This window comes from Lissotriton helveticus, chromosome 2_1, assembly GCF_964261635.1.
Source record: "Lissotriton helveticus chromosome 2_1, aLisHel1.1, whole genome shotgun sequence".
Taxonomy (NCBI): Eukaryota; Metazoa; Chordata; class Amphibia; order Caudata; family Salamandridae; genus Lissotriton; species Lissotriton helveticus.
Window position 1 is genome coordinate 1,182,043,382 of NC_136059.1, and position 26,634 is coordinate 1,182,070,015.

General features: G+C 44.8%; 1 protein-coding gene across 1 annotated transcript in view; it reads right to left on the reverse strand.

Annotated features, from left to right (window-relative positions):
- LOC144819658 (uncharacterized) overlaps positions 1–21,689 on the reverse strand; it is a 143,408-nt gene extending 121,719 nt beyond the window's left edge. Inside the window, exon 1 of the mRNA XM_078677466.1 lies at positions 21,632–21,689. Within this exon, the coding sequence (XP_078533592.1) occupies positions 21,632–21,682 (51 nt within the window). The 5' untranslated portion in view covers positions 21,683–21,689. The remainder of the gene's footprint in view (positions 1–21,631) is intronic.
- Positions 21,690–26,634: the final 4,945 nt, after the last annotated feature.

Here is a 26,634-nt window from a genome sequence, read left to right on the forward strand (position 1 = left end):
CTGGGAACTTCGTCAGACCAAGGTGCCTCTCTGAGCAGTGAGAGCGCACGACAAGGATACTCTCGGGAAAGGCTCTGCAAACCCTAATACTATGATACTTAGAACGCCCTTGATATTTGTTGTTTTCCTCCCGTCATGAATTGTTGACGCGGAGCAACAACTGGAACAAGCTTCTCGAACGGAATCTTCGTTGAAGTGCGCAGTTAGGAGCGCGCGCCTTCCAGACGTCCACTAGAGGGCGCATCTATCGAATACAGTAAATGGAACATTGAGCGGCCATCTTAGGGAGGGGAAATATATACAGTCTTTACAGTACTTTCGTTCAATGACTCGGATTACCTCTGGAATCTCTCAGTCTGCCAGAGGAACAAGGAAACCACACATTAGATCGTGCCAAACGGGGCCAGGACAGGGAGCTGACCAACAGTCTCGAGGAAGCTACAGTGGCTACTCGGTGAATCCTGACAGTACCCCCTCTCAAGGACCGATTCATCGGTCCTGGTTTGTGTGGAAATCTGGAGTGAAAACGTTTCAACAGTTGTGGAGCGTGAAGGTTGCTGACCGGTTCCCAAGACCTTTCTTCTGGGCCAAACCCTTTCCAATCCACTAAATACTTCAATTTCCCTTTTACATACTTGGAATCTAAAATATCCTTAACCTCATATTCAGGATGCCCTTGAACATTAAGTGGATCTGGAGGATTTGTAAGCCGTATAGGCGATTGAACCTTTTTCAGTAAGGATACATGGAACACTGGATGTACACCTATCTTGGCCGGGAGTTTTAATTTTACCGTAACTGGTCCTAACACCTTTTCGATAGTATAAGGACCCACAAATCTAGGTTGGAACTTTCTGTTTCCCTTCAAATGTAAATTTTTAGTGGACAACCACACCTGATCTCCTGCTTGGTACTGTGGGGGCTTTTTCCTATGTGAATCTGCAAACTTTTTATAGGACGCCTTAGCTTTCTCTAGATTCTTTTTAGCGGATTGATGCAAAGAACTCAAATCTAAAAGGGCTCTCTTGGCTGCGGGGACATCTAACTCCTCTTGTAACACCATAAAGTTAGGATGTCTACCAAGGTTCAAATAAAACGGAGAGTAACCAGTAGAGGCACTCTTCGCATTATTGCAAGCGAACTCAGCCATCCACAACTTTTCGGACCATTCCCCACCCTGCTCCAATAGGAATAACCTCAAGTACTGTTCTAATTCTTGATTGGTCCTCTCTGTCTGCCCATCGGATTCGGGGTGGTAACTAGTGGACAGTCTCCCCTCTATTCCCATACCCTTTAGGAAGGCCTTCCAGAAGTGGGAAATAAATTGGGGACCTCGGTCAGAGACCACTATCTTAGGGATACCATGAATTTTGACAATATTTTCGCTGAATACTCTAGCTAATTGGACTGCCGTGGGAATTCCTGACAAAGGGACGAAATGACTCATCTTCGTGAATGTATCTACCACCACCAGGATGGTATCAAATCCCTTGCTCAATGGTAGGTCTACAATGAGATCTAAGGAGATGGTATGCCAAGGAGAAGGGGGAGTGGGCAAAGGCTGTAACAACCCTTGAGGAGCTTGTCTAGTAGGTTTACTCCGAGCACAAGACTCGCAAGACTGAACATACTTTTTGATCTGATCGGACATTCCAGGCCACCAAAAATAACGTTGCACCAATTCTTGAGTCTTGGCTATTCCTTTGTGACCGGCTAGAGGATGGTCATGACAGTTTCGCAAAGCCTTCTCCTGAAGCTCAAGGGTTGGAAGGTATAAGGCTTCATTGACATATGGTAACTGCTGTCGACACTGACGCTCTTTTCCTAGTAGCACCCACTGTTGAATTTCTTCTGAGGTTATACTCTTACGGACCTCATCTTTGAAATTGTCCAACGTAAGCGCCCCCACAATCTTTGTCTCTGGAATGATTGGTTTCGCTTCTACGATGTGCTCAGATTCTTCGGTCTGTAATCGAGACAGCGCATCTGCTTTCCCGTTCTTGGGGCCAGGTCGGTATGTAATCACGAAGTCGAAATCAGCAAAGTAAAGGGACCAGCGTAACTGACGAGGGGTCAAGGTCTTAGCCGTCTTCAAAAACTGCAGATTCTTGTGATCGGAATAGACGGTGACTGTGTGTCGTGCCCCCAACAGATAGTGCCTCCAGTTCTCAAAAGCATCCTTTACTGCCAATAGCTCTTTCTCTGTGATGGTATAATTTATTTCAGCAGAGTTCAATTTTCTGGAGCGGTACGCCACGGGATGTAACTGTCCAGTCTTTGGATGGCGTTGAGAGAGAACTCCCCCGATGGCCTGATCTGAAGCATCAGCTTCCACGTAAAACGGTTCGGCTGGATCCGCATGCAGTAAGATGGGGGCCGAGGTGAATTGTTTCTTCAGATTCAAGAAAGCGGAGTTTGACTCATCAGTCCACTCAAACTTTACTCCTTTCTTCAAGAGACCTGTGATGGGAGTTATCAATTGCGAATATCCTTGAATAAATCGCCGATAGAAATTGGCAAACCCCAGAAATCTTTGAATTTCCTTCACATTCTTAGGGGCTGGCCAATCTTCCACTGCTTGTACTTTTCCTGGGTCCATGGTCACTCCTTGAGATGAAATAACGAATCCTAAAAATTCCACTTGTGACACATGAAAAACACACTTTTCCAATTTAACAAATAGCTGGTTTGCTTGCAATCGTTCTAGGACCAAACGTACATGTTGAGTGTGTTCCTGAGGATTCTGCGAGTAAATCAAAATATCATCCAGGTAGATGATGGCGATCTTATCCATTAAATCGCTCATTATATCATTGATAAAGTGTTGAAACACTGCAGGAGCATTACAAAGACCGAATGGCATGACACAATACTCGAAAAGACCAAATTTGGTTCGAAAGGCGGTCTTCCACCCATGCCCTTCTTTCATTCGAACCAAGTGATACGCTCCTCGTAAATCTAGTTTGGTGAAAATTTGTGCTTCTTTAATCTGATCCAAAAGAACAGAAATCAACGGCAATGGGTACCTATTTTTAATGGTGACCTGATTTAAAGCACGATAGTCTATGCAAGTTCTGAGACTACCTTCTTGCTTCTTCGGTATGAAGAACAGAGGTGAGGAAACCGGGGACTGAGATGGCCGGATAAATCCATTCGCCAGATAACGATCCAGGTATTCCTTTAAATGCACCTTTTCAGCTTCAGTCAACGCATAAATTCGACTACAGGGAAGAGCGGCTCCCGGTTCCAAGTCGATGGTGCAATCATAAGCACGGTGGGGAGGCAAAACTTCTGCTTCCTGTTCACTGAACACCGTCTTAAGATCTCGGTACTCCGGAGGAATTTCTTCCGTCACTATCGCTCCAATGGACTGTCCGCCAAACGACAACAACATGGAGGGCGTAGGTTCCTTCTCAATATTCTTAGTACCATAACAGTGGGATTGGCAAAACTCTGAATGCAGACTGACTGTCCGGTTTTCCCAATCTATAGTCGGGTTGTGGAGGGTTAACCAGGGCAGTCCCAGAATCAGTTGAAATTGGGGGGCATCGATTAAATTGAACTGCAACACTTCTCGATGTCCCTCTCCCTGAGTAATTTCCAATTCTTCGGTATGGCTAATAATAGGTCCGGAGGTCAAATTGGTCCCATCTACAGCACGTACCGGTTCGGGATGATCTTTTGCGATTGCCTTAATTCCCATCTGTTTAGCATAGCGGATATCACAGAAGTTTCCAGTAGCACCGGAATCGAGCATAATGGCCACACCACCAATCTGATGTTCACGGAATTGCATGGTTACATGAAGGATTACATGAGGAGTCATGGTCTGCAGCGTATTTAAAATCAAATGGGACTTTGGAGTCGTCTTATCTTCTTTTACCACCAGTGCGACCCCGTCTACTGGCGGTTCCTCTCGTTTCCCTTAAACGGAGTCTTGGGACGCTTCAAACAATCTTTTACAAAATGGCCGGCAGTACCACAATACAAACATAACTTCTTTTGTCTCCGTTGTTCTTTTTCTTCGTTGCTTAAGGGGCCTCGAACTGTTCCAATTTGCATGGGTTCCGACTCTGAATTCCCTCCGGGTCCTCTTTCGCTCTTCGCTCTGTCAAAGCGCGGGAAATTTATCTTCCAATCTTTCTTCTTCTCACCTTTGCGTTCTGAGTTCCGAAAATCCAATTCCAAAACCAAATCTACCAAAGCAGGCAACTCGGTGGGTCGATTGGGAATCTGAGCCAGGGTGTCCTTGATTTCATCCCTTAAACCACGATAAAAAAAGGCAGCTCTCTTTTCTTCTGGCCAGCTAGTCTCCAAAATCAGTTTATTAAACTGTGTGAGGTAAGTAATCAAATCTTTAGATCCTTGACGCAGCTCCAATAATTCGTTATCGGTGGCCTGAGATATCCTTCTCCGATCAAAAATTCTAAGGAACTCAGCCTTGAATTTAGTGAAGTCACTAAGCAGAGGATCATCCTCACTAACTAAAGGCATGGCCCAATTGGCAGCATCTCCACTTAAATATGACAGGATAAATGCTACTCGAGATTGGGCGTCTGGGAACAATGTGGGTCGGCACATGAAATGAAGGGAACATTGGGTCAAAAAATATTGAGCCTTTTGAGGGTCTCCCGAAAACCTTTCAGGAGTTGCCAAAGGGATCAACGGGGATACCGAATGAATTACCTGAGCTACAGACTTTGGATCCACAGCGGCACCACTAGTGACTGGTACCGCTGAACTCTGTACAGGATTCCCCATAACGAACCCATCTACCTTTTGTGCTAACAACCTAGCCTCTTGACGGGAAGCCAGTAACTCTGACATTAAACTTTGGTTTTCATCTCGAACGGCTCCCAAATCTCTCTGAATCCCTACTAAGATTGCGCCTAACTCCTTCAAGTCCATCCCCTCAGCCATACTGCCCGGGCGAAGGTAAAATACGTGGGCACTTCAAACTGTCACGATATCCAGGTGCTCCAACGCTTCGCAGAGGCAGTACTGACGAATGTCCCGATCACCCCTCCACCGGTACCCTCGCTTCAAGAGCAAGTCCACCAGCAGTGGGGAAAGGGGAAGTGGACAGAGAAGAGAATACCTGTACTTCGACTGGCACCCTACTTCCAGTGACTGCTATTCCTCACGCTGCCATTTCTGTAGGTGCCTAGTACACAGAAGGGGAAAATAGAGAGAATATACCACAAACCTTCTTACACTGTGCTGACAATTCGTAAATGATAAAGGAAACTTGTCCTACCAGTTTCTGCCCAGGTATTTGCCTCTCTTCTATATTTAGGAATGTTATCTGACTGAACTTCCTGCAGTGAAGACATATACGAACATTAGTGTTTCTACCCAGATTATTTCTACACTTGCACTCACTCTCTCTATCAACCTGAATTGTACCTGTGAAGTTCTTCATCAGACTTTGTCTTTGGGGTTCTGTGCAAGATATCCTCGGTTCAGAAGTGCCAACAAAGTTCACTGAATCTCTGAAGCACGCAAAAAGGATAAAGGAAGGTACAAGGGGGAGGAAAGGCAAGGAGATGCGCAAGAGGGGAATGTCCTGCGGGGAAATGCGAGTGGAAGCAATACAGTTTGGATATTTGCTGACTTGACGAGAAGATGTAACGCCTTACTTGTAGAGTTTAAGTTTCTCTTCAGCTGAATACTCAACTTCGTCGTGTCTGTTCTAGTCCTCCTCGACACTCGCCTTCTCCTGAGGAACCATAGGATATTGGGATGACAGTTGTCGCAGCCCTGAGACCGCAACTGGGAACTTCGTCAGACCAAGGTGCCTCTCTGAGCAGTGAGAGCGCACGACAAGGATACTCTCGGGAAAGGCTCTGCAAACCCTAATACTATGATACTTAGAACGCCCTTGATATTTGTTGTTTTCCTCCCGTCATGAATTGTTGACGCGGAGCAACAACTGGAACAAGCTTCTCGAACGGAATCTTCGTTGAAGTGCGCAGTTAGGAGCGCGCGCCTTCCAGACGTCCACTAGAGGGCGCATCTATCGAATACAGTAAATGGAACATTGAGCGGCCATCTTAGGGAGGGGAAATATATACAGTCTTTACAGTACTTTCGTTCAATGACTCGGATTACCTCTGGAATCTCTCAGTCTGCCAGAGGAACAAGGAAACCACACATTAGATCGTGCCAAACGGGGCCAGGACAGGGAGCTGACCAACAGTCTCGAGGAAGCTACAGTGGCTACTCGGTGAATCCTGACAGTCATTTACCTGTTTTTACGGCAGCCATCTTGTAGGATGTGTTTATTATTCCTCTAGAGGCCCCGTAAACATCCCCGCATGGTGTGGCAGGCACCGCACAGTGCCTGTCACAAAGTGCAGTATAAGATAATGGTTGGTTCTGTAGAGCAAGACAGAATTTCCTTAGTATTTGTATTGGTCCTGATCAGTAGGAAAGACCAATCAATGGTTTATAGTTAGGATACCATACAGGCAAACGGACAAACTGAGACTGACAAAATAAACTCCAGAAGGCGGACGATATATTATTTGTCCTATAAAGTATCTTACATTATATGTATAGGTGTAAACAAGCGGAAAACCATAAAGGCATCACTATGTGAAATGTTGGTACAGGATGTCTTGTTTAGTACGTCTTCTTATGTATCTAAATGTGTCTGTATGGTTTTCCACTTGTTTACACTTACACAAGTGCATAGAGACAGAACCAATCATTATCTTATACCGTTATTGTACCGCAGGTTCTGTGAGATACTGGACCGCCCCATTAATTTTTAATAGTGTCACAGGGTGCAGGGATGTTTACAAACATGCCTCTTAGCAATTAGGCTTGTGCTGCAGCCCTTCCTGGGCAGCTGCACAAGCCTCAATGCTAAAGAAACATGTTTCTGACTGCCTCCATGGTGGTTGGATCATAAATTGGCAGGCGGGAACGCCGACCCCCTGTCGGTCCTGTTCCCTCAACGATGGAAGTCGGACACTCCTCCGACCGCAATCATAACTTCCCCTTTGTGAATGGTGATACACATTTTTTGGGAGCACAGGCAGCGGTTCCGCCGACCTCTGCCCACTCAAAAAATTAAAGATAATTGTTTAATTTTCTTTCTTTTTAAACGCATTCTGTTTTTCATTAAGGAAAAAGAGTTGAATAAAAAAAGATGCTTTATTAAACAAGCACTGGCATAGCCAATAGGTCTCGCTATTGAGTATTTAGGTATGCAGCACAATATCCTTAGTGCAACAACACCAACTGTTGCATGGCGAAACACCTTTAAGGTGCCAAAGGCGAGACCTATTGGCTATGCCAATGCTTTAGCTCTTTGATCCTGTATGGCTTAGTGAGCTAAACTTCCACTTCCAGCTGGCACCTACTGTGGTCTGAAGTTTTGAAAACATTAGAAAGGGTATATAAAAAGGATATATCTGTGGGCTGAGTTTCAATTATGTGTCATCCAGGAGTCAATTAGTTCCATGGTGAGGAAGGACTATGGGATTTTACCTGCTAATGAGACAATGAGATATAGGTGAATATCGTCATTATACTGGTGGCATGACATTTCCCAATAAAAGCCTGCAAGGTGTTGAAAGTGAAGCTTGAGGAGCATGGAGGCAAGGAAGGAACACGGAGCCAAGGAAGGAACATGGAGCCAAGGAAGGAACATGGAGCCAAGGAAGGACCCTTAGGGTATGCCTTGCAGAGAGAGCCCTTACAATTGACCTCGTTTGGTCAGGTTGACCTGATAGGATTATAACCAATTGAGAACACTACCACAAATATACTACAGAAGACTCAAAGAATCAATCAATACCCCAATATGGACAATACCAAAGGCATCGGACAATCTCTGGTGATCTCCAACTTGGAGATCACCAGAGATTGCACCGCAGATTTGAAGTCGTTGGGGGGAGAAAAGTTTTATTTTCCTTAGGATGCTCATTTGTAGGTTCGATCCCTTGGTGAGGGCGGTATTATGCTTCTGCATGTTCAGGCTTTTGTCTAGCATTATTCCCAAAGAAATCATGGAAACAATTCTGTTTTCAGAGAATTGAGTTTAAGATGATTTGAAGTCAGCCAGTTTTGGGCTTTCAGTAGAGTGGTGTTGAGGGAACTGAGAACATCTGGGGAGGAGACATTCAGACACAGTTGGGTGTCATCAGCATACATGTGATAATATACATCGGATAGTTTCAAGATTTCAGTTAAAGGCTCCATGAACAGGTTGACGAGAGATGGAGAGAGTGTGGACCCTTGTAGATACCCTAGATTAACTGAGGAGGGATTAGAAAGAGACAGATTAACCTTGAATCTTTGAGTTCTATTGTGGAAAAAAGATGCAAACCAATTTAGATGGGCCATGAAAACCCCATGTATGTTCCATTAAGTCGAGTAAGCAGTCATGTTTAACTATATCGAAAGCTGATGATAGGTCGGGGAGGATCAGAAGGCAGGAGTCGTTCTGATCCAGCATTTTGAGCACATCATCAACATTGTGGGTGATAGCAGATTCTGTACTATGACCGTTACGGAAGCCAGATTGGAATTGGTGAAGTAGTTAGAAACGTTCTATGTAATTACAAAGCTGAACGTGGACACATTTCTCCATTAGCTTGGCCAAGGTCGAAATGTTGGAGATTGGGCGGAAGTTGTTTAGGTCGGTGTGATCCGCCGTCGGTTTTTTAAGAATAGGGTAAACTGTTGAGCCTTAAGACAGTCTCGGATAGAGCCTTGAATCAGTGAGGCATTGACTATCTTGGCCCATAGTGGGAGTAGGGATTGTTTGATCTCCTTGAAGAAATTCGATGGTAGAGAGTCACTGAAGTGGTTGGGGGGTTTCAGTGCTGTGGGAGTTTTTAGAATGGTGATATCATCCAAGATTTTAAATGAGCTCCAAGATGCGTTGTACTTGTGGGTAAAACCTGGAGTGAGTGACGGTGCCAAAGATGGTGGGTGGGGAGGGGGGGTAGAAACTGATAGGGGTAAGATTGGCAGGAGCTCCAATGCAGTCTGCAGAACAAATTCCATCTTTGTTGTCTTTCCGTTGAAGAAAGTGGAAAATCTTTGCGATTTGACAATGGGCATGGTCCAATCTGGGGGAGATTGAGTTTGCTATTTGATTGAAGCTTAACAATTTCGAACAGTTTTTTGAGTCTATTTTTAGGAAGGGTTCAGTTGATTTTTGAAAAAGTTAGCTGTGCAGATTCTAATGCATTTGTTATAAATGTTCCTTAGTGATCTCAGATGTTTGAGATGAATCTTTCAGCTTGTCTCAGATTCCTTCTCTCAGCGTTTAGACTACCGGTGTGCCAGGGTTTGGAGATTTTGGAAGGCATTCTTTTTAACTGTAAAGGAACAACTGTGTCTAGAATGCTTGTCATGGACCGATTGTAGTGTTCAGTCAGGTTGTGGACATCGGACATAGCCTCGTGTGGGGGGGAGGTATAATGTTATCACTGAGGGTTGTCGAAACATTAAGGTTAATGTTTTGCAATGTTCTTTGCCATGATTGGGTTTTTTTGGGTTGCATTTTGACGGTACTTACAGATTCTGAGATGAGGAAGGTGATGCAGTGGTGGTCCGTCCAGTCACAAGTGAAGATAAATTCAAGTTTAACGGATTTCAGATTGCCAATGATTTGGTCTAAGGTTTTTCCCTTGATGTGCGAAGGGCTGTCACATATCTGGGTTAGATCGAAGTCCTTCAGGAAAGATTTCAAACTATTCATGGAAAGGTCATTCATGTCAATCCAATGGAGGTTGAACTTTCCAAGGAAGATCTGAGTGCTGTGATGATCTGCGTTAGTTGAGATAATTTCCATAATCTGTTCGATGAAGGAAAGATTGTCTCATGGGGGACGGTAGAACAGGTGGAGTTTGCAGACTTGCCTGATATTACAAGCAACCTCAATGCATTGGTAATTACACGCTGGGAGAGCAGCAGAATGAAGTTGTTTGACCACAAGATTGCTATGGTAAATGCAGGTAATACCTCCCCCTGGCCCACTAGGTCTGTCTAACCTAACAATGTCATAACTAGGAGGGACTAGTTGGTCAAGGATAGGAGCAGAGGAGACATTTTGCCTGGTTTCGGTCAGCATTAAGGGATCTGGCTCATGGTCGAGAATGAGGGCAGCGATATCTGCTGCATGTTTTACAGCAGATCTGCAATTGAAAAGGATGAATTTAAGCTTTGAGTTGGCTTTGGCAGGAGACTTGTGTGAGGTGGTGACTAGTGTGAGGTTGTTTTTATTTAAGGCTCTGTGATTAGTCATGGGTTCTCTGTGCGGGTCCGCTTGAATTGTTTCAATTTAACAGTTTTTGAGCATATTGTCGGCGTATGTTGGGTCATAGGGGTGAGAGAATATGCTTGTCAGTCAGAGGATCATTTAGTCTAATGGGTCGGTAGGGTCATTGGGGAGGGGTAAGGTTTTCCATTTGAAGTGAGGGGGTAAGCTTTGTAAATGTAATGTAAATGTAAAGTTGGCCAGTGAGATCCATATAGGGCGAGGAAGGATTGTGAGTGGAGCGAGTTTTTACGGGCAATGGGGGGGGCATATATGGCTACATAAGAATTCTGCAGTGAGAGGGGTCTGATTGTTAGCCGGGGTTGGAAGTTCTGTATCAAGCTTTGAGGACAATTAGTTTATGGGGAGGGTTTTGGGCACATTGGTAGAATTAACAATAGTGTTGTAATAGGTCAAGGGTAAAAAGGGGGTGATTATTTGAATACTGAGGTTGTGTACCTCAGGGCTGACTACTCTGGGAGAGTGGGGAGTGAGAAGACTGGTTTGGCAAATTATGGGGAGGGGCTGGGACCCACTAGGTGGCGGTGATGGGTTAGTATTGAGTATGCAGATATCATTCGTCGAGGTGGGGGGTGGAGAGGTAAGTGTCAAAACAGTCATCTTGGTTGGGAATCGAACTGGGGTGAGGGACCATGGGATTGGCCGAGGGGCTAGGATGGATTAGGGAAAGGGTAGATTTCGTGTTGGTCACCAAGTTTCTGATGGTGGGGAAAAAATCTTCGAACATTTCGAGGTTGTGTACAGAGGATTGGATAAGGATAGTTCCATTATTGTAAAGGGAGATGGTAGCTTCAAACATATAAATAGGTGAGTGGACGACCGTGATTCTTAGACCATGGAGAGATTTTTTGGATGTGGTGATAATGAGCAAGGAATATAGAGCATTCCTCCATTGGGCGCGTCTTTTTGTATAGAAGATAAGATCACAGATTAAAAGCTCCTCTTTTTATGCAGAAGAAAGGATCTGAGAGAAAGGTTTCTGGGTGGGATTTAAGGAATCTATGTTTAAAGTTTTTAGCATTGAGGACTGAAGGCTCCAAGTGATTAAGTATGGCTCTGGATACATTAATATCCATAGTGAACTAGATGAAGCTGGAGGAAGGTGGAAATATGAAGAGTCACTGTTAAGTTAATTTTAAGTGAAGTGTCCTAAGAAAAATGTGTTACATAAAGATGGAGCGCAAATTGATGATTCAGGGTGGCGCCAAAAGATAACAGGAGAATGGGCGAGGGGTGGCCCTAGAGGATCTGGTAAAATAAGATGAGGAAGAACCAGACTATCCAGGCATCTGACTGCTGACTGATCATGGAGATGAGAGGGGGAGGGGTAGTGACTGGGTTGCATAGGGAAGGGAAAGAAATAGAATGGAAATACAATTGTGAGGATGTTATGATAGGCAGATTTCTGGGCCGTAATACAAAATGATCTTGTGGCAGAAGAGGAGTAGATCCTATTTTAGAATATTAATAATATATCAGGTCAAATGTGGAAGCATAAAAATTGCACTAAAAGTAGATGTATGGTAAAGTCAGTGTCATCAGGATTCTTCCAAGATGGACGCTTTTTGTGACAATGAGGTTCCAGACTTGAGTTGTTGGAATCCATCCTTACTTTGAATTCGAGCTGTAGAAAGATAAAGAGTTCTACTCCTCTTTCAATGGGACTATAGAAAAATAGTAATTTTACAATTTCTATTTCGCTGAGACCACCATCTTAGCGAAGGGCTTTAATAATTAGGAGGGATCTTGAAATGGCGTCCATAGACATTTGAATTGAGGGCAAGGGGCAGCTCCGGGGCAGCTCCGGTGCAGCACTGTGGGACAAACCTACCAGAACCTATTTCTCTGAGACCGTGCAACAATGTTGGGTATCTCATCCAGCCATCGAACACACCAGACACAGATTCAGTCTATACAAAAACACTGCAAATGCCTGGATTGTGTGCCCAGTATATACAAATCGAAATTAAAACTGGATCATGACCTCCTACATGAGTGCAGGCGGCAAATTGAGAACGGGCGTGTCAGCGAAGCAGGAGCAGGGGAGCGCACATTATCCGCTCACCTTTGAAGAGCACTGGGAACTCAGCCCCCTAAGCACAAAATCTTTGAATGGCACCACAAACCGAAGCACTCTCGAGTCCGCCAGTCAGCATAACAGACCTGTGCCAGGTTGTCAGTCCGCCAGATGCATCAATCACACGCCAATCGGGGTAGCAATGAACCACAGCCAAGCCCCAGTCAGCCAACGGGAGTGGAGTCGGGGCACACAAAGCCAGCTAGGCTCCGCAGTGCACTCTGGCAATGCTAAGTGGGAGCGAGGCCAATCAAGCCCTTCAGTGCATTCAGCTCAGGAGTCAGTGCCAGCCGCAGAGCATATAATGTACGCGAAGGCTTCATTACAGGAAGCCCGGAGCAGAGCAAGAACACCATAACATTTCTGAGAATGGATCACTGCCCGCGCCAACCCCGGGCCCGCAGATCTGAAGACAATTCAGTTACCAGTAACCCGGATGATCAGTGGCCGGTGATCTGGCAGCAGAAGCGGCAGCAGCAACCACAGTGAAAACCAAAGAAGCAAATTGCCACAAGCCCCCCAATGCATACCAGGCAGCAGGCAGCTCTATGGAGTGGGGTAGACAAAATTGAAAGGTTCCGGTTAATCATAACGTAAGGTGTGCAAGGGCCCGTCGAAGGAGAGCACATCGTGGGTTATAGATAAGGACATTCAATGATTGTTGATCCTGTACCCAGGTGCTTCTCACTGAGGCTCCATCCTGGCAGCCATATTTTCCAGCATCTTAATGAAAAGCTGACGGGGAGTAGCCTAGAACTAAAAGTGCCTGTCTTCTATAGTAAATCTCCAAAAGCCTTGGCTTTGTGGATGGGTCTGCACATAAAAATTGGCATTCTTCAAGTCCAAGGATGCCAGAAAATCCCCTTTAGAAGTTAAAGGAATAACAATCTGCAAATACATTATTCTGAATGATCTGATAAGAATGAACTTGTTTAGATGTTTTAAGTCCAAAACTTTACACAATTTTCTATTTGCTTTCAAAACAAATAACAAAATGAAACAAATACCTTTCCACCTCTAGTTTTAAGGTACAGAACTGTTGCTCTTTTTTGAATTAGGGATTGCAACCCTTGTAGAACTGCCTTTCTCTTCACCTTTTCTTTTGGTAAGGCGTGGATTTTAAATAGTCCTGGCCAGGCAGCTGCTGGAACGTTATGAAGTAATCCTCCTTGATCATGAAAAACACCCATTTGTGCTGTACCTATCGAATGCATTGAATAAAATAAATGTTGTCTTCCACCAACTTCTTGGGCCATATAGTCAAGACATTTGGTGCTCATCCTGAGGCTTTGATGGTTGCAACTGGGATTTGGTGGCAAACAGAGCCCCACTGGCCATAGGCCCGACTGCGAAAGGGAAGCATACTCTCTTGCAGATTTTGCACTGGCATTTGGGATAAATGATTATTTCCTCACAAGAATTTAAATGGTTGCAAAATCCTTTTTCTTCGAACTTATGCTTAAGCCAATTCTTCAGCTCCAAACCAACCAGAAAGGGTAATTCTTGAATCAGCGATCTCTGGTGGCATCACTACAGTGGGATGGAGGGGATACTGGTGGGGTCAGAGCCCACCCTGTAAATGTCCTGGCCCCCTCTTGTGCCAATTGTAATCATATATGGAGCCCAGTTTGGTTTTAACTCTAGTGAAATTTCCAACAGTGAAGTTACAACCGCAAAGACAAAGGTCATTACACCAGAAGAACTTCTCCCAAACTTCCCAATCTTTACTCCGGTCTCTGTCTCCTTCTCCCTCCCTTGCCATTTTGTAAGTATTACTTTCTAACAACAACATTTACTTAGCAAATTTATAATTAGAGTGGTCCATGGAGTTCTAGCCTGAAGCACAGGGACGCCACTGCTTAGAGAGAACCTGTCTTTTGCCTTAGGTAGATGTAGATGACTCCATTCTTTAGGCACAATTCTCAGGACAATCAAGGATCTGCCGGGAAAGTGAGCTTACACTAACTGCATTGCAAAGAAGGAAATGACTTGTCCCCAGCCTGTTTCAAAATCTCTCTTGATGTCTTTCATTAATGCCAATACTGTATCCATTGTTAAAATCAGTCAAGGTCTATGTAGCAAGCCTTCTGGTGAAGGAAGCCCTTCCTTTCTTCAGAGTGGTGGTGTGCCCTCTTTGAGAAGTTGAGTAATCTGTTTATCGGGCCTGGAGCACAATGAGAAGCACCTGGGGACTAAGCATCCCAATGGAAAAACCTTGGGTTGTGTAGGTAGCATTGCGTCAAAAATCTCATTAAGCGTGCCAAACACTTTAAGAAATGATAGTTACCCATGTGCAATTCAAGTAATTTGCGGAATTTTGTGTTACATATTTTATGTGAAATTCCCCAAATTATGCCGACACACCACATCACACAATTATTATGCATTCAAGACAAAATTATTGTGTGGGAGCAAAAAGAATGACCACAATGCCAGTGGCTATTGTGAGGATTTGAGTGTATTATATGACATGCTGTGCGACCTTATTGTGTAATACACTTCCGAACAAGGTCTTGGGTCCAATCAAGCTCATCTGTAAACCTTAAGCTCAACCATGGGTAGACTGCCTTTGAGCATCAAGGCTTGACAAAGGAACTTAGTGTAAAGCATTTAACAGCACCCAACAATTAAACAAGAAAGGCACACAACAAGAAAAAGACACGACAATAATTTCTACAAATAATAGTGTATTTTTATGAATCTTTAGAGATGATTATCAAAATCCACTGGAGAGTTCCGGATATACAGATTTTTGAACTTTTAGATACTTTTAAATGCAACCGCAAATAAGCCTTGGTCAATATAAAGTTTGTAAACTTTTTTAAAGTTTGAAGGAGTTAGTTTGGCAACTCTAGTCCTGATTGGGCAACCAAATCCAACAAGATGTAGGTCTAGGGGGCCAGAGAGGATACTTTGAGCAATTACCTGGCCACCAGAGCATGGCAAGCTCCAAGCCCTACAGGATGACCACCATGGACTACAACAGAGTGGTCCTGATTAGGGGTGAGATGAAAAACTCTGCGCGAGTCTGTGTAGTTTCGCCCATCCATGGTTGGGACCACGCTTCCTGGCTCTCCTTCCCTCTATTCGTGGGCAGCTGCGTGCCCTGCCTCTCCAGCCTTGGGATGGGAGCATTGATCTCCATGTCCCTGTATCCTACCCTTCTCCTGATACCTTCAGATACATCTGGGCTCGGAGACACTCTTTCCGTCTGCTCATCTCCCATCTATTCACCCTTACTTCATTGTTATTACAGTGATGATGTGCTGGGAGGCTTTCCAATATTGAACAGGGCTACTGAATCGTTGCCATTTAAATGAACTGCTGCTTGTCAGAAGCACAGCCCTTTGAATTGATGCCACAGCTGTGTAGAAGGGGCACCTGAACCCATATTGTATGCCGCACAGACAAATGCACCCTTTACGAGATTTCTCCATTGAGTGAAGAAGTTGCTGGAGATAATGGCTGTCTATGCAATGACCCCTCTCCATTTCACCAGCATTAGGAAGATGCACTAAAAATGACGTCTGCATTCACAACTAATAAGCCTGAGGGCAGGGCTTTCCGAGTGAGTTACTTTCTGAGCACTTCATAGGGGGAAGAGCAGGCTGGGCTGGGTGAAGGGTCAACGGGCTCAAGTTTTCTGTAGGGCTGCGTGGTCAGGCGGCTGGGGAGGGTGCAACTGTAGGGGAGATGTGAGGGTTTTGGGGTTAGGTGAGTGTAGCTAAGGGGACAGTGAGGCTGTGAGTCCACAACTGGATAGCTGCACCAGTATAGTGGGGTTGAGTTCTTTGCAGGAGCACTGAGACCTGGGAGAGTAGAAGCAGACACTGGAAGACACCGCTCAACATAGTGAGAATGGTGACAGTGAAGAGAGAGCCGCTAGAGAAGCAGAGCCCACAGAGGAATAGGGTTGGTAGTTTAAGCCCAACCAGAGGCTACGGACCAGGCCGCATGGGAGGAAGGGAGCCGTGATTATCCTGGGATGCCAGTTCGGGGGTGAGGCCTTTTCTTTTCAGCTGTCCCTACCTGGCGCCACAGCTCATTCTCCACCTTTACAACCTTCGTTGGAGGAACCCGAAGTCCATCAAACTACTTTTGGCCATCTCAGATTTGTCCTTTTGTGCACCTTGTGGCTGGTAGCTGCAAATCATCTGTGGCGGCTACCAACGTTTTGATTTGTGTTCTTTTAGCTACTGTTTCTCTGGAGCTGGATAAAGTCACTGATGTGAGATTAAGCTGTGAGTCAACTTTTCCCTGGATTAAGAGATGCAGGCCCAGTCCAAACTTTATGAGCCCAAAATGCAGCAGGTGCAATTCTTCCCACGGCGCTGCCTCTCCCTATGAAGTTTGAAGGGTAGCATGGCAGTCCTGTCTTCAAGTCAAAAGAGATCTATTGAATAGGGTAACAGGGGTGTCATATTTAGTCATGAAAAGTTCCCTGAGGGGACCATGCATGTGGGCTGCACGCCTATGGAAAACCCAGTTTGGGGACGGGGTTTCCCTCCCTGTCCTTGTCTTCAACTTGTCTGCAGGAACAAAAGGCATCCTGCCCGGAAGTGTTTTTGCAGGCAGCTCTTCAAAAGCAGCTTCCCCTTGGAAGCTCGCCTTTTGGGCTAACACCCCGAGTGGCCTTCCTGGGCGAGGAGGTAACACCTCACTCTGTGGCAACTGCCTTTGGTCCATAGCTTGGGAGCCATTCACATGTCTCCCCGGCGGCCAGATTGTTGACTGTGTTCTAAGACCTTTGTGAGGCCACTGAACTAGCTGGACACAGGGTGTCAACTTTCTAAAAGTTGTTTAACTTTGAAAGTGACATACATTTTGACTTGGGCATTAAGTTGGATTTAATGCCACAATTAATTTGATACCTTACCGTACCCAGTTAGGGAGTCCCGTTCAGAAGTTAGCCAGTCTTGGATGTCAGCCAGTAACCCTGAATTAGCCAAGAGGACTACCAACCTTTCCCCAGCAAAACTAACATTTTGAAGTGTTGCTGTTAAGACAATTACAAATATATATGTCTTACTTAACAATATACAGCTCCCTGCCATAGGACGTCATGGGCCTTCCTTAGAGGAGTCTTACATATAAGGTTAAGGGAGTGATGGCTTTGCCATTAGTTTTAATGGGAAAAGTGAACAAGCAGTGCACACACTGCCCTTCCAGTCTGCAAAGGCAGGCTGGGAACCATATTGACCTTTGTCACACTCTGGGTGGCACAACCAGTGCTGCAGCGCTGTGTGGACACTCTACCTTACACGCCCTGGGTACCATATACTAGGGACTTAAAAGAAAGTCAGTACTTGCCATTAGGGTATGGCCAATTTGACATACTTTTTTTAAGGGTTAAGACACCGGCACTGAGGTCTGGTTAGAAGGCCTCAGTGCACTCTCAGAGTAAAAACAACAGCAACATCAGTCCAAAAATATGGGGATGAACATGTAAAAAGAGGCATTATCTTGCAGCTATTGCTTGGGTCACTGTTTTTGATGCTTTTATTTTAGTGCAAAATGCGCTCTCACATCCAAACTAGATGCAAGAATGTATTTTACACGTCGATATAGCGCTAAATGCCTGCTTTACACTGAGCACAATTCAATTTAGTTTCACATAATATTTACAAACTTTCACGTATTTACGTGTAAGCAACTACATGAATTTGGCATACCCCTACTATAGATATAAAGCCACCTATCTGCCGTCATATCCCTTTCCAATTCCCTCTCCCACCCCTGTTGATGCACTATTTTGGTATGCCCATTAGGCAAAGAATGGTAGTTAAAGATGTAAGCTATCAACTCAGCGGAGAGGAATCTGCCCTGCTACTACTAGTTTCTATAGAATGGTATTAAACCCACTGCCACACTTGGCTATAACAATAACTTTACCTTTTATCTAAGCTGTATGGTTGTTTTATTTGCTCAAATGTCTTTATTTTGATCTCCATAGACATATGACCAGTTTGGTACACCTCTTATTCTTCCATTTCTCAAAACGCCTATCCTGCAATGATGTGGAACAGACATATTTACATGCAGCTGGAGTCTAAGCGATTTGCTGGCACCTACCCAATCCTAAGTCAGTAACTCCACCCGAGTAATCAGAAGAGATATATAATCACCTAACCACAAGGGCTCCAAGAGCCATGGAACTGTTAGCAGGGGGCAATTCGGAATGGTGTGGTCAAGAAAGCACCATTGATACTTGGTCTCAGCTCAACATCACTGGTGATGGACTTGCACTGCATTATAATAGTGAAAATAGTGCATTATGTCAGAATTGACCCCCTTCTCAAAGGCTTGTGCAATACTAGCAGTCTCCAAGATATCCTGACAGAAAAATGATTTATAATCCTCTCAAGCAGGATATTATAAATGTAGCTTATATCTTTATTATGCAGGAATGATGGAATTAACTCCTCTAGGCACTCCTGAGCTTGTTATTTTGTTAAATGTATATGTTCATGTTAACAACTGAAACATTTGCAGTAATGAAAGATTAATCATGAACGTGAATAGTCCTTGGTATTGCCTCCAAATCTTGGCTGTCCCTTAAATTCCCAACCAATTGTACTTTTCTTCTAAATGTAAATCAAACAATCTATGTTAGGTTTAGCAAGTTTTTTGTTTAAATAATTTGTAATAGAAAAGCTATAGGTCCAGTTCATTCGATCCCACAATAGTTATAAACAGTGTAAGATTCCATCCTTGTAACTGCAGACCCGCCTAGCCATTAGCCATCACGTCGCCATACGTACGACTCAGTCAACTTTTTAAAAATAAGATCAAATGTCATACACACAGCTCATGGAGAGCAAAACTGATGAAAAAAAAGTGCAGATAAGGTCCCCGTGTGGAACAAGGGTTGAAGAGGGGGCAGGGATGCAGGGAGAATACATGGTATAATTAAACCACCATTGGAAAAACACCCTAAAGGTAAACCTAACATAGAGAGATTTTCATTTGTCCATGTCACATCTAACCCTGCCCATCAGGATGGACATGGGCGTAGACTCCCATGGACAAACCTTCCTTCCGTAACTTAGGTCAAAACCACAAATGACAGTCCATTAGTCTGATGGGTATTCAGGTAAGACTGTGCTACCACCACCTCTGAGAAATAATATTCCATGCAGTCGTGCCACACCTTCACTCTTGCAGCATTCCACCTTAAAGCTTTTGTGCTTATATTTTAGAACCACTGGGTGCGTATTTCCATAAGGGTGCACTTTCCTTGTTTGCGCCACGGCACACCTTGAAACATGTGAGCTGAGCAGAAACGGGGAACGTTTGCCCTATTATGGTGAATGAGTGGGCACCAGTGCAGCCGCAAACTCATGCTGACCCGGGGGCAGCAAATTCACGTGAAAGACAGAGTGACTGCTGCAAAGCCACTCTGTGTTTCACTGTGCAGGCAGAAACCCACGTGCACTTTCAAAAGGGGAGAGAGATCCCCTTGCAGGCAAGTACAGTAAGTGACTGCACCCACCTGCAAGGAGATGTCTGGAGGGTCCAGGGGACCCTCTTTTTCCCCTCCAGAGGGCTGTCTTTAGGAGGCGCCCTTTCAGTGTGCCACCTTTTTGTGGACGCACTTTCAGTGTGCCTCCTAATGGCATGTTTGCCTCTGCGCTTGCGTCCATAGGGTCAGAGGCAAAGTGATTCCCTCATTTGCTGGGGCCACGCCCCCATGGAAATGAAGGAATGCACTCTAATAACATTGCTTGCGCAACATGGCACCAGAGCTATCTGTATTACAGAAGGGGGCTGCATAAGCATCTGCATTCCCTTCTGTAATACCAAAGCGCCCCGGGGAACACAAAGCAAGCGCACATGCTTGTTGCATCCCAGGGCACTCTCTGTAATAGGGCCCCTGGTACACAACCCGGAGTTGCTTATAGCTTGTGATGCGTTTGATTACTGTAATAAGGAGATACCAACACTCTTTCACATGCACATGTAGAAATCCTTTGAGGGCTGCCTCATTGCTTTGGATCAAGTCCCGGAGGTCAGAATAGCAAGTACTACAATCATGTTACAGCCCATCGAGGTCTCAGGACCTGCTTTCTTAGAAGCTGTATGCACCATGACCATGTTGCCATTCTGGGAATGCACTAGATGATCATGAAAGAAACAATATAAAGCATTGGCAGTTGAAGGTCAAGAGTCAATGAGAAGATATACCAAAGAAAGGACATTAGCTGCTTTCATCCAATTGTCTAAAGCTCCCATTCTTTTCTCCAGCATTATCACAGCAAATGTGAATCCTTCTTTGGGTTCCCTCTTGAATCCACTGACCCAACCCTCTAAGTACAGTTTGCCACTCTCCACCAACCGCACTACTGCCTGAGGCCCCACCACCTTGGACTCCATCTTTTTGAAACGAACCTCAACAGCTGATGTTGACTTTTCTACCTTATCCAACTTTTTCATAAATGAGCGTATGGCACTCTGTGTCTTCCTCTCTCCCTTCACTAGATTACTTGTTGCTGTGCTTTTCCACTCCTCCTCTACAGGAAAATCATTCCTGCGTGGGTAAAAAAAAACCTGTTTGTTTCTCTTTTATTTGTCTGTAACCTTGGATAACTCACTGTCATGCTCGTCCCTCATTTGTCAGTGGGACACCAACTGAGCTCGCTTGATAAGCCTACCTCTGTCACTTAAATCTCTCTCTCTACCACTAAAATCATCCTCAGCACCTCGGACGGTGAGGGTCCTGGATTCCACACCTCCCCCGCTTCTACTAGATGTTTCTGCAAAAGCCAAAGTAGGGCTTTGTGTTGTTCCTGAGATCCAGTCTGTCAGCAGATTCCAAGGAGAGCTCAGAATTCCCCTCTCACTTGTAATACCTCTTCTCCAAGGGAAGATCAGCCCAATTGTCTATTATTGTGGATTCTCTAACATGTCCAGGAGCTGCACTCCAGTCTCCTTTTACAAGGCTGTTGCTGGCCTAAAACAGGTGTGACCATTCACCTATCAGCTTCTCTAAATATCAGTGTCAAGTTATGGTGGCCTAGAGCCCTCAAACCGGGTCCCAATGACAAAGCGTGAGCAAAGGAGAAGTGCAGACATCACGCCTGTCGCTCTGCACAGCCCTCTATACAATAAGTTGATGAGATCTGAGAAATATCCCAGATAAACTTTGTTTCACAGGTGGTCCAAGCTGACGAGCGATTATTTTGTGGTGATATTTGGCTGTATTATGCAAATAGTAAAAATGTTGTCATGTGTATACTTTTTTAAATTCTACTTACATTTTGCAGGAGCACAATTATCAAAATGAAGATCAGCGCAATCTTCGCCATGGTTAGGTTCCTACAAATACAAAGTATCACATTAGGACAGCTGCAAATTATTAGTGGATGCTAAGTCTACCTTTTTTATTATCTTTAATTAAACCATTTATCCTCGTTGTCTTGTTTGCTTTATTGGCTAGAAAAGCACTATTTTAATACCCCTGAAGGATGTTAAATGGTGAACATTTTTGCGACACTTCCTAATGGTTAAGATTTTCCTCTCATAATAGGTCCCTCAGTTTCTTTCTTGTTTTAAAACAGTAGCCAAATGAAAACAGAATATGCCACATATAAGCACGTTTCTATTTAATTTATTTTGATTGTTTTTGAAAATGTTCAATTGGGTCATTTTTTGTACATGTACTAATCCCTAGACTACCTAGCATTGTTATTCAAGAAATTTGTGAAGATTTCTAGACCGCTGAGCAGTGGCGGACGGTAATGTTACCAGGTGTAGTGTGTTCCCCAGTACAGGAGCATGCAAATGAGTTACAACACACAGGAGCTGCAGTCAAGCATTACTTTATTCTTCAGCATACACTCACACACTGCATGTTACCTCATACTTTCCGTTAACCACACCCTAACACCTTTCCGCATATTATGTACTACATGGTCAGAGTCTGCCCAGGACCCGAGGTTCCTAGTGGGCATAATATCAATATAATACATCTCCCCCTTTGTTAAATAAAAGTGTCAGACATCACTAAACAGGTCTGGCTCTAGGGTGGTGCAATCTGTGCCACCGCCTCGGGTGCTGACTTCTGGGGGCGCTGTGTTGTCAAATATAGAGTGGAATTAAAAGCACCTGCTGCAGCTTTCCTTGCTGCCGGCAATTTTCGGGCAACAATAAAAATGTCAATATAACTCTGGTGATTAATGGATATGCTGGGTAGCGATCGAGTTTTGTCTAGTGGTAGTTTTGACTCATCACAAAGTAGCCCAGATAGTTAATGTACCTGATGCAAAGCATGTGAATCAACAGATCACAGAAGTGCATATCATGTAAATTGTTTAGTAGGTTACTACTATTGTCGGAGAGATCCTTTTGTTACTTTCAATTTATAAATTAAAATCCTAATATAGAACAGTGCGCTATTAACTTTCACCAAAGAGCTGCTTGGAAACTACAAGGTATAGGCTAGAGAGTTATGATTTTCCCCCCAGTGTTTGATTATCATAATGTTACAAAAATGTTTCATTAAGTAGAAATTAATTCTTATTAGTAAAGACAACCCCCAACCAAATCATGCACCCTGAAACTATCCTGTCTACCAGTATGGATGACAAGTGATTCAAAACGTTGTAGTCCTCTTTCATATATATCATTTCCTATACACTGATTTGCACACCTATGATTTATTGTAACATGTGTGATGTAAACTGCTGTGATGCCCCACACTAGGAGAAGTAGCACTATAAAACAAAAGAAAAACATGTGAGAGAATGGTTATGGGATTGAGGGCCACGGTTAAAAGGTGGTAGTGAGGGACTTCATGGAGAAGGAGGTTATTGGGTGGCACCAATAAAAATAGTCGAACTGGGCGCCACCAGTGCTAAAGCCCGCCCTGTCACTAAAATTACATTTTGTCGATTAGTCAGCGCATGCTGCTTGTACTTTTCTGCCAGCTCAGGTGATCCGAGGAGATTGAGGTCCATCCTGATCGGGCAACGGTGACATAGGCTCAGGCACTTGAGCTGTTCAAGCTGGCGGGGTCGCTCTACGTGTGGTTTCAGGACTCGACAAGTGTTTCGGTATGTGTTTAAAATGGGGTGTGTCCCAAGTGATGGATTGTCCAGGACAATTTACTGTCATCATATATCCCTTGCACATCACGACCAGTAAAGGATCAGCGGCAAAAGGAGTGTATATTTACCATTTTCGTTTCTGCTCAACAAGTACCCAGTCTCCTTTGTCAAAGACTGTCTCCTGGGCATGGCGACACTGATCTGCCTACACTTACATTTTCTTTTTCCGAGTCGCATCAGTGTCTCGAACATTGTCACTCTTCATTGGTCAAACCGAGGTCCATAGAGGTAGTTTTGTTCTGATGGTTCTCTCAAATATCACCAGTTTTAGAATGAGGAGTTGATTGATAGGCCCCAAGGCCCTGGCACACGCTTCATACAGTACGATTCCCTCCATGGATGCTCATTGAATGACATTCTGGAGGGTGCCCATGAATTGTTCAGCTACACTATTGGCTTGTGGCCAGTGGGATGTACTCTTTAGGTCTTCAATGTTGAGTCGGAGAAGTTGTTCTTTCAATTTGTTACTATTAAAGTGCAAGCCAATATCAGAGTTGAGGATTTCGGGGATACCCCATGTTGCAAAGATGTCATCAAGCCGTTCTATGACTTTATCTTGGGTTATCGAAGATAGGTCTTCCACCAAAAGAAAATGTGAATATTCATCTATGGGGACCATGAGATGGTTTCAATTTTCAAAGGCCCACAAAAGTCAACTGCAACCCTCTCCCAAGCATTGGAGGAAGGTCAGACATTGTTGATGCGTGCTGTGCCACCTTGGGGGATAAACAATTTCAAATGTGCCACGCCTTCTGCTTCTTCTTGACTTACTCCAGGCGCGCAACAACCATTGGGCTGAAAGGGCTTTAGCCCCTGTGGGCTCGGCTGAGGCTGCGGCTGCCAGGCAGTAGTCAAGGTTCATCGCGGGTATTACTCGATCCGTCCTAAAGTCCTAGCGGTCACAGCTTTACTCTTGTTTATCCTATTTAACTATTTCTTTCTTTTACTAGACTCCTCTGCATGGCCCTTTCATTCCTTAATGGCTGTATCTGCATGACAACAGCGGCGAGACTGGCAGAGTTAAAGGGTTTAAAGGCGTGAAATTAAGTCAATCCTCCCCGTCCAGGATTAACAGAGTATCCTAAAACAAAAAGAAATACACCCGCATCACTACACTTTTGTATAGAATGTAGGAGAGAGATGATTTTAAAGTGGGCATATGATAGACATAGGGTTGCCACATTTTCAGATGCAAATGGGGACGAGGCTGGTAAGTGAATAGCAACTAAATCTGCTGTTAGCCTTTAAAAAAAAATCACTGACAATTCTTAACTTTTTTTGCTCAGGCTATTTCATTTTGTTTTATAATGTCACCAAACTAAAATGAGAGTGGGGTTTAAAATGAACACAGTACAGTGAGTGTTACAGAAAGTATAGTAGTCTTGAGGAGTTCGCAATGCACACTCGGATATTATAGAGAAAAAGAAGACTTCATATGGAGCATAGTGAATGTGAAACTGAAATTACCCCAGTATTGGAACTTTCATAGATTCCCATGCTTTGTATCATTCCCCGTCGTCGGAATGGGAGTCTCGGTAACAAAAATACCATAGCTGTAGGTACAAAAGACCAGGAAAAAGGCCTAGGCCTCATTCCCCTTTTGTAGCATATCACCCTCTTTGTGTAAAAGAGACCAAACTTAGGCCTCAGCCAATCAGAAGTGCCTCACCCCTTAGAACCTTCCTGAAGGAACCTCAGAGCCTCAGATTTTCTACCGCACGTTGTGCTTAGGGAGTCTCCTTTGAGCTCTGCTCAAATTCTACTTTTACAAAGGATTTCTTCAGGATTACTACTTCAAAATCTTCACCTTCACTTCAGGATTGTTGGTGGCCTTCCAGGATGTCAGAAATGGAGAAGAAAAAAGCCCTTTTCAAGCCTTGTTCCACCTGTGGTAAGAAAAGGCTTTTTGTGGAGGATAAGCACAAGGACTGCATCTACTGCCTCTATCCTGACCACCAGGCTGCGGACTGTAAAATCTGTCGCACCTTTTCGGCCAAGACCCTCCGGGACCGTGAGGGAAGACTCTTAACATGGCTCCATAAACTGAAAACCAGGAAAGAGACTGTTTCCAGTGACAGTGAGGATGCGGCATCGATGTCCTCTTCAAGAAGGTCAGTGAAAAGGGGTAGGGGTTCCCCTTCACCCTCTATGGAAAGATCTTCCAAGGCCTCAAAAAAGACCCCCAGTGAGTCTGAGAGCCCAGGTCCCACCAAATCTCCTCACCGAGGTGTAAAGGAGAGGGAAGGACCAGATTTACCTTCTAAAGGTGAGAAGACTGTGTCAGCCTTCAAAAAACCTTCATCCCAGTCTTCTGAGAGGAGTTCCAAGTCCTCGACGACGAAGACATCGACGATGGAGGTTACGTCGACGAAAAAATCAAAATCTGCATCGTTGTCATCGACGATCCCATCGACAGGGGACTCGTCGACGATGGTTCCGTCGACAGCGGTTTCTTCACCGTCGACGGTGACGACGCCGACGACGAAGACGCCGACGAGGGCGTCGCCGACGACGAAGGTGCCGACGACGAAGGTGCCGACAACGAAGGTGCCGACGACGAAGGTCTCGACGACGAAGGTCTCGACGACGAAGGTGCCGACGACGGCGGTTCCAATCTCACCGTCGACTATGGTGCCGACGTCGATGGTGGTGTCGACGACGACGGTCTCGTCGACGAGAGCATCGATGACGACGACTTTAACAATGACAACGGCTGGCGTGTCGACCATTTCCTCGTCGACGACTGCACTGACCCCAATCTCGTCGACACGTATACAACCGTCGACGACGGAGCCGTCGACGATCTTATCCTCTGAAAAGAGGATTACCATTTCGGTGACGCGGATCACGCCGGAGGTTACTTCTCCGAAGGCTATGTCTCCTCTACTGTCATCCATGCTTCTGCAAGAGGGAGATACTGAGGAGGAGGACCAGGACTCATACAGCTACGCTAATAGTCCCTCCCAACTTCTGGTCAAATGCCAGGACACCGACTCGGAGGGCGACTACGGACGTGAGGATGTGGGCCATCATCAGTCGGCCCAGTCACAGCATCATGCAGAGCAGGAAATGGTTTCAGTGCCATCTTCTTTTCTCCAGGATCTGCACAAGATGCTGCAGGACTATAAATCTAAGGCGTCTAGGCCTATGCC